The 8,918-nt window shown below is 36.5% G+C and overlaps 1 protein-coding gene across 1 annotated transcript; it reads left to right on the top strand.

Annotated features, from left to right (window-relative positions):
• The first annotated feature begins 3,705 nt into the window (after positions 1-3,705).
• LOC142637082 (uncharacterized) lies at positions 3,706-7,266 on the top strand. Its single transcript, XM_075811372.1, has one exon. It carries the CDS (start codon positions 3,829-3,831, stop codon positions 6,763-6,765), a length of 2,937 nt encoding a protein of 978 aa, XP_075667487.1. The 5' UTR covers positions 3,706-3,828; the 3' UTR covers positions 6,766-7,266.
• Positions 7,267-8,918: the final 1,652 nt, after the last annotated feature.

The raw sequence follows: 8,918 nt of genomic DNA, 5'->3' as shown, positions 1-8,918 counted from the left end.
TATAAAATTTCTTCGCCTTTGTTGTGATGCTTTGGAGTAGAAATACTTGGTATTCTTATCATCATGTTTTAGCCAAGAAATGCGAAAGCGCTGCGCCCAATAGATTTCTTGTTTGAGCAATAGGTTGTCCAACTCCTTACTGACTGAGACAAAGTCAGATTTTATGGCTTCTGTCAGTTCACTTGTGGTGAAAAGTTACACCTACTTTTTTAATACTTTGATCCTTTCTGTCTCTGGAGTTGTTCTAGTAGCCCATGCATACAAGTCAGCTCCACACCGTGTGATTTTTTCCTTAAGAACACATAAGGCCGAAGTTGCATCTCCATGTGTACTCCACACTCACGGACCACATCTTCACAATTATCCCAAAGCAGCCCTGCTTCTTCAAACTTGAATCCCTTTTTGCTCTTTGAGCTTGTGCACCTATCAATCTTGGTCTAAAGAATAATTAGCAAATGGTCAGAGGCGTGAAAGAAAAGATGCATGACTGTGCTAGCTGGGAATTTCGATCTCCACTCCACGTTAGCCACAGCCCGGACTAGTCGCTACCTTGTGTTTGCTTGTCTAGGTCGCTTATTATTCCAAGTGAATGAGTAGCCGAAAAAACCCAGGTCAGCCAAGTTAAACTGCTCCAATGCAGTCCAAAACCCATCCATTTGATTATATGAGGGAGGTCGTAGGCTTTGTTTCTCTATAAAGTGTAATATGGCATTAAAGTCTCCTATTCATAGCCATAGCCTGTCAACGAATGTCAAAAGATGAGATAAGAGAGCCCAGGACTTAACTTTATGATTATGTTCTAGCCATCCGTAAAAGCAAGTCAGGTACCATTGAAAACCGTCTTCTTCAACTACATTTGCCAGTATATGATTCTCTGTGAATTTAATAACATCTACCTTCGCCTCCGCTTTCCATAACAATGTCAAACCTTCTCCTGAATCAAGCTTCTTAACAATGAATTTATTCGGAAAAGGCATATCTCGACAGTACTTCTCAAAACCCTTTTTGTCCAACCATGTTTCCATTAGAAAACCCACCATAGGAGCTTGATCCTTCACAAGTTTGCAAAGGCTTTGAACTGTAAGCCCTTGGTGGTTCCAACTTAACAGCCTCATTGTGATCGACAAGGGTGTTTAGACACCCCCACTGCTTCGATGATAAGTTAATCATTTTTAATTGGTTCACTGCCACTGGCTCCCCCAAAATAAATTCCTTATTATTAGGTAGCTTGTTTTCCGTAACTGTTCTATCTCCTCCTTCTCTCATTGGTAACCGCCTAGAGATTTGTAACGGTTCCTGAATTAATGCAATTTCCTTCTTATGACTTCCACATTCAGTAGGGTTTGTAGTGGTAGCAACCACTACCGATACTGGACTATTCTGTGGAGTGGGACCGCCGTAACCCTTCTTCTTCTCCCCGATGGCTTCATCAAGCGGAGTAGACTGATTCGGCCTCCTCTTGGATGGTGACCCATTACGAGTGCCCAAAGCTTTCAACCAATCTCCATATTGACAGACCACCTCTTTCCCATTCTTCGATGCAGCATAATGATCTACACAATGTCGAATATCATGTCCTAGTAAGCCATAGTAGCGACAGAACATAGGAAGCCTCTCATACTTAAATGTAACCCAATTACAACCCCCATCGGATCTTGTGATATAGTCCCATCTTCATATTGGTTTTGAGATTGGAATAGAGATTCTGGCTTGCATGAAAAGACCTTGAGCCTCTTATTTTTTCCTTTTTTCAACTTTTTCCACTACTCCCATTCTTCTTCCCAATTCTATCGCCACCTTAGGGGAGAACATATCAAAGGGCACTCCCCAAATATGGACCCATAAGGACGTTGAATCAAGCTTAAAATTCTTGCCGTCATTCCTTTCTGGCCACTTATGCAGCATAAGTGCCTAATTATCAAAAGTCCAGGGACCTCCCTTCAACACCCTTTCCAAGTCAAATTCAGTTTGGAATTTAAATTGGAACATACTTGATCCCACCTCCATAATCTGGACCCTGTCATCTAAGCCCCATGCTTTTCTCAAAGTATTTTGTGCCACTCTCTTAACGCTTTACACGTAAGGAACTTCCCTATCAGACTCAAGTTGCAACTCTCTATGATCCTTTTGACCTTCATCTGAAATCGTGATCACTTCTTCTTCTACTGTGGTCAACTTCATGTTCTCTAGACTATTTATCACATCGCCTGCCATGATGGTGTGAGTAAAGAAGGAAAAATCCAAAAGGCAAGCCCTTAGGATATCCTAAAGGAGAGAGAATACTCGTTGAACGAGAGAGAGAACTCCTACAGAAAGAAGAGAAACTTTTGTGTTTTATTTCCATAAAAAGAGTGTTAATGGTCACACTTTATCCCATTAAACTATACCGTTTTTACACTTATTCCTCTAAACTATAATAATGCAATACACATTTACTTTCCTAAACTATTAACAGTTTACTCATAGAATGAGGTGCAAAGTATTACATGAATAATAGTTTAAGGGAGAGTAAGTGTGTACTCTCATAGTTTATAGGGCAAGTATTACATGGTAATAGTTTAGAGGGGTATATGTCCATTCTCATAGTTTATGGGGTTAAATGCAAAATATGTATAGTTTAGGGGGTAAAAGTGTAATGTTTTTTTCCCCTTCAATCATGTGGTAGCTAGTAACTAGGGCTATAAATAAACCAAGCCGATTATGAATAACTCAAGTTTGGCTCGATAAAAAAACTCATTCATGTTTTTTTTTTTTTTAATTAAATAAGTCAAGCTTAAGCTTTAGTTTTAGGCTTATTTATTAAACAAGTCAAGCCCAAGCAAAAAAAAAATTATTCACAAACATGCACGTGAGCTATAAGACTTGATACAAAAAAATTCAAACATAAACTTAATTATAAGTTTATATGTGTTAGCTAAATATACTCATCACACATATCTTAATAATAACATGATTAACATGAGACCGCTACCCATTACCTTAATTTTCTCATTCCCTCTAAACTGACCAAATACCACTTTAGACTTTAGTTACATTTAAAAAGAATAAATTAATTAAGTAGGCTTCATATGATCCTTCCCCATCAATCATTTATTGTAAAGTTATGAAACATGTTAGTATTTTCCCATTCATAATAGTTACAAATAATTATTTTTCTAGATCTTCACCATCTAACGAGAATGTAAAAATTAATTGTATTTTGAAAAATTACTGAAGTTGTAGACAAGGAAGGATGAATGAGATGAATTTAATTATGTAAATTTTTAATTTGAATAATGGCTAATTATAAGTAAGACTAGACGTATAATAAAATAAGTATACTATTTTTTCTTCTTCTTAATTTTAGAGATTGTATTTGATAATGTAATTTTCTTAGATCTCAAGCTCAAAAGCTTGACTTGAGCTTGAGTTTAGCTTGATATTAAGCTTGAGTTTGGTTTGATTATTATCAAGCCAAGTCAAGCTCAAACTTTTTGATTTTATGCTTGTCACAAGCTTAAGCATTATTTTTGTGCTTGTCACAAACTCGAGCCAAACGTGAACACACTCGACAAAGCTTACGTCGTTTACAATGCTATTAATAGTCTAGTAGGTCATGAGATGAGTTTTATTTATTTAGTTATTATTTAAAATCATTTTATAACGCATCAAACACCTAAAAGTCTAAAACTGTACTTTCAAGTATTTTCAAGAATGAAACTAGACACGGAAAACCAAAATGTTTTCAAAATGAAAACATCAACGCTTCAAAACTCTCTACCTAAAAAAATATAATAAAACCCAATCAATTTATAAAAAACTTAAGGAGTTCACCGCCAACTCACCCAAATGGACTCTTCAATTTCAATTTCATTTAACAAATCCCAAATAAACCCTTCAAAACCCCACAAATCCCCAATCACTCCCTTCCTCTTCTTATTCCTCCTCCTCGCCACCACGACCGCCGGGGCCGCCGCCGCTTCGAGACCAAGCCGAAATCCGAAACCCAAAATCCCCTACGCCCAGTACTGCAACGACGTCGTTCCCAAGCCCCCTTTATCCTTCCACTCCCACAACTTCTCCACCTCCCACTCCGATTTCCTCCCCTTCCGATTCGGATATTTCTTCGGCGGCGGCGACCGATTTTTCAACCGAACCGGATCCGATACCCCGAAATCTCTCTCCCTCAGCTCCTTATATTCCCACAAGACCGCTTCTGATGGCGTTCTCAAGGTCAGAGCATCGCTGTATATCCGAAACCCGGTCGTGTACTCTGTTTTCGACAGGCCGAAATATCGAAACTTGCCACGTATTAGGTTTCGGGGACCGAGAGGGTTCGGTCGGTTTGACGATGTGGTTTTTTGGCTTAAAGGGTATTGGTCAGAATCTACTGGAAAGCTCTGTATGGTTGGATCGGGGTCAAGGTACGTTGATTCGAAGCATTTTGAAGTTGTTCTTAAGCTTAACTATCCTAAGAATTCTAGTATTTATGGTAGTTTAATTGGCGGTACATTAGAGAGTTTGAATGTTAAGGAGGATGGTTCTAAATCTGATTTCTTTGAACCAATTAAGATATTGGGTTTGTCTCAGAATCCCAATTATGAATATTCATTGCTTGAAAAATTGAATGGGAGTGATTGTTTGAGTGGAAATGGTGGGAGAGATAGTAATACCAACAATACTAAAACTAATATTAATTTGTCTCTAAGCAAATTGGACGGTGGTGTTTGTTTCGTGCTCAATGGACGGACTAGTGTTTATGAATTGGAATATGGGAGTGATTGTGGTAATGCGAATTGCAACCCTTTTGGTGGGAGTATTGGGTATTTGCCTGATAGGATTGTTTATCAGGGGCTTCGGTGTGAGCAACGCAGAAAGATGCAGATGTTGTTGGGTTTTCCTAACTCTAGTTATAGTGGTAGTGGTACTCAATTTCCTTTTGATCCTAATGCGACATTGATTGCTGAGGGTGCTTGGGATGATACAGAGAATCGGTTTTGTGGTGTTGCGTGCAGAATTTTGAATGTTTCGGAGTCTTGGGCTAATGATTTTGTGGGAGATTGCTCGATTGGTTTTACTTTGAGATTTCCTGCAGTTATGTCATTAAGGAATCAGAGTAGTGTTGTGGGGGAAATTTGGAGCAAGAAGGATGTGAATGATTCAGGTTACTTTGGAAAAATTGGGTTTCAGAGTTATTGGGAAAGATCAATTGACCCCCAAGGTCTTAAATATGAGTATACTGAGATTGAGACTGTAAGAAAGTCTTGTGCACAAGGGAAGACTGTTAGGGGCAAGGGAAAGTCATATCCTGATGGGTATTCACCCGACATGAGATTTGATATGTCGGTGAGAAACAATGATGGAAAAGTAGCACTAGGTTACTCATCCCCACTATTTGTGGGAGATTCACTTTATGCACGACAGTATTATGGGCGGCCACTTGTGCTGGCAGTGCCGAGGATAACAGAGCCTGCTGCAGTTCAGCTGACAAGCAACCATAGCAGAATGCTGAATATAAGTTACAAGATGAGCTTCAGACCTCCACCTGATTTTAGATTTGGTGGTGATGCTTCATCCAAAGTTCTTATTTCTGCTGAAGGAATATATGATAGAGATACTGGTTTCCTGTGCATGATAGGATGTTGGCATCTTCGACCAAACAATCAAAATTTGATTAAAAATGGTTCATTGGACTGTGCAATAAGGATTAATGTTCAATTTCCTCCGTTTAATGCAGAGCATGGTGAAATTGTTAAGGGAACTATTGAAAGCACACGAGCAGAGTCAGATCCTCTTTACTTTGAAAGTCTTCAATTGTCTTCAAATTCGATAACCACTACCCAAGCTAAAGAATCCATTTGGAGAATGGACCTCGAGATTACCATGGTTTTGATTTCTAATACTCTGGCATGTGTTTTTGTTGGCTTGCAGCTTTTTTATGTGAAAAAGCAACCGCATGTTCTTCCCTTCATTTCCATTGTGATGCTCATTGTTCTTACGCTGGGACACATGATACCCCTGCTGTTGAACTTTGAAGCCTTGTTTGTGGCTAACCATAGCCCAACAAATTTTTTTCTTGGGAGTGGTGGATGGCTTGAAGTGAATGAAGTAATAGTAAGGGTGATAACAATGGTAGCTTTCCTTTTGCAGTTACGTCTTCTCCAACTGACTTGGTCTGCAAGAAAAGGCGATGGAAGCCAGAAGGGGTGGTGGCATTCTGATAGAAAGGTTCTATATGTGACTTTACCAATGTATATAGCTGGTGGTTTGATTGCTTGGTTTGTGCACCAATGGAAGAAGTCTTACCAGAGGCCATTAGGGTCATTTCGAGAACCACAACTCAAGGGTTATCATCTGCATGCTCTCCAGCTGCTATCCTACCAGCAGCATTCGTTCTGGGAGGACCTCAAATCTTATGCTGGTTTGCTCTTAAATGGTTTTCTACTTCCACAAATATTGTTCAACCTGTTCTTTAACTCAGGAGAAAAGGCTCTTGCCTCTTCCTTTTACGTTGGAACCACTATTGTTCGGCTAATGCCCCATGCTTATGATCTTTACAGGGCTCACAGTTCTACATGGTACCTTGATTTATCATACATTTATGCAAACCATAGAATGGATTTTTATTCCACTGCATGGGACATCATCATCCCTTGTGGTGGTCTGCTATTTGCTGTCCTCATGTTCTTGCAGCAACGATTTGGGGGCCGTTGCATTCTTCCCAAGAGGTTTAGAGAGAGTTCTGTTTACGAGAAAGTACCTGTTATTAGCAATGCCGAATTGTAAGGGAAGTTATTCAATTAATACTTTTACTAGATTTGTGAATTTGAACTTTGGGAGATTCCAGTTCCAGCAATACCAATATAATGATCCAGCTCCAGCAAATGATAGGACCATAAAGGAAGTGGACTCCTCGTTTGCCCCAAGTAGGTATAACCTTTGGACTCTCATTCGTTTCCTTACACAATCGATGAAAAAAAAAAAAAAGCGAAAAAAGCATTGCACCAGAACTTCCAATGTGTTTTTACCAATTAATGTCACCCGTATTCATTGCTTTCTTTTTTCAATTCTTGGCATATTATAATGATCCATTTTCTTATTTCAATATGAGGAATACTACGGTTTTCTATATTTTAGTCAATCAGGGAATATCATTATGACAATGTTGAACTATTGAACTTTTATATGTGACTAACAATGTCCCTTTCCAAAGATATTTATCAATCTCCTTTTCCAAAGACATTTATTTATTAATATTAATGTTTTGGTTAACATTTTATTTATTAATATTAATTGATTGAGACTTTAATTTATAAATACTTTTTCACAATTTTTCATATGCGATGCATAGGTTAGCTACGAATAAGAAGAAAGCTTGAATTTGTTGATTGTTAATAGGGAGGCATCCTAAAAACGAATCAAATAAATGATGAATTTTATAAGTCCCACTAATTTACGATTGAGACTCCAATAGAATGCGAATGACAAAATCTACCTCCAAATTAGTTTGGAGGAAAAATTTATCAAACCCACTACACAGGGGTGGCGCCAAGTACTAATGAGGGTGGTCACAGGACCACCCTGAAATTTTTTTTTTTTTAATATACCTTAAAAAATTTTGAGTTTTAAATTAACGAGTCTTTTGTAAATTAATATGAGTCTTTTGACTACCCTAGAAAAAAACTAGACCACCCTAAAAAAAGACTTGAAAACCCTTAATAACAATTGAGCCCATTAAAAATAAAATTCAACCTCTCCAAAATTTTGGTTCATTGAATCTTGAACAAAAAAAATTGCAAGAAATGCAATGTTCACAATATTTTCGTAACAAATCCTAAATAGTAGGTTGTTACTAGTAAACAAAAAAATAATTTCAATCGTAAGTTCAAATTAAAACTAGTAAAAACTTATTACTTAAGCTTTATTATGAAAGTGTGGCAAAAATGTTGTAGACATAAAACTTCTCAAATATTGCCCAAACAAAAAAATTAGCCTAAAATCTCAAACCAAATGTTTAATTGTGATTTTACAAATTGTTTTTTCAAATGATACATTTTAAAATCACTATTTTTTATATATAAAAAATGCACACTTATTAAATAACTAGTCTGTTAGTGCTTGCTCTAGTCTTTTGCCAAATTTGTTAGATTTATGTAATATATTTTTTCAAAAAGATAATGCATTTTGTTTATATTAGTACTTATTTAGGCAATATGTTAGTAATTGAATGAGAGGTCAGTAACTTAAAAATGTAACTGATAATTTTGATAGTCAAACTATTATATCACACAATGATTTCAAAGAATGAAAACCTGTCAAATAAAATTTCAAAACTTTATGCATTTGCATATGTTTTTATTTTGTGATGTTAATATGTTCAAGTTTTATTATTATTAAACTTTTTTAATTTAATTTTTTTTAATGACTACCCTGAAAAGAATTTCTGAAGCCGCCACTACCACTACATGGTGTTTATAACCATCACTTAGGTGCACATTTAGTCACATGGCCTATTTGATTAATCATGTCACTTGTTTACATAATAGGTTGGAAGAGTTTCCTCCAAACTAATTTGTAGGATATTTGTATCAAAATACTAGAAAATTACCACAAATATAGTAACCTACCAATAGATCAAGCTATTTTCAATTTCATGAATTTTTTTTAAAATTTATTTATTTATTTTAAAATCAATTTAATGAGTTTATTTATTTTAAAATAGAAGATAGGATTTGAACTCTATCACATTCATATTATTTTCGGGTAAGAAGGGAGGTTTATTTATAAAGTAAAACTAGTATATCATATTTGTCCAAGAGACACCTGTGAAAGGTGTCTAGTTACAAAAACTAAAGAACACTCATGTGAAGTCCCTATACATAAAAGGTGTCATACAAATTTACAGAACACAAACGATGGACAATTAGAAAACATTTCCA

This window comes from Castanea sativa, chromosome 5 (assembly GCF_040712315.1).
Source record: "Castanea sativa cultivar Marrone di Chiusa Pesio chromosome 5, ASM4071231v1".
Lineage (NCBI taxonomy): Eukaryota > Viridiplantae > Streptophyta > Magnoliopsida > Fagales > Fagaceae > Castanea > Castanea sativa.
Note: the sequence above shows the minus strand (reverse complement) of the source record. Positions and strands in the feature narration are given on the sequence as shown.

What these genes read in the sequence shown, in the direction of transcription:
- LOC142637082 (XM_075811372.1), top strand. Translation starts at nt 3,829, where the DNA reads ATGGACTCTTCAATTTCAATTTCATTTAACAAATCCCAAATAAACCCT.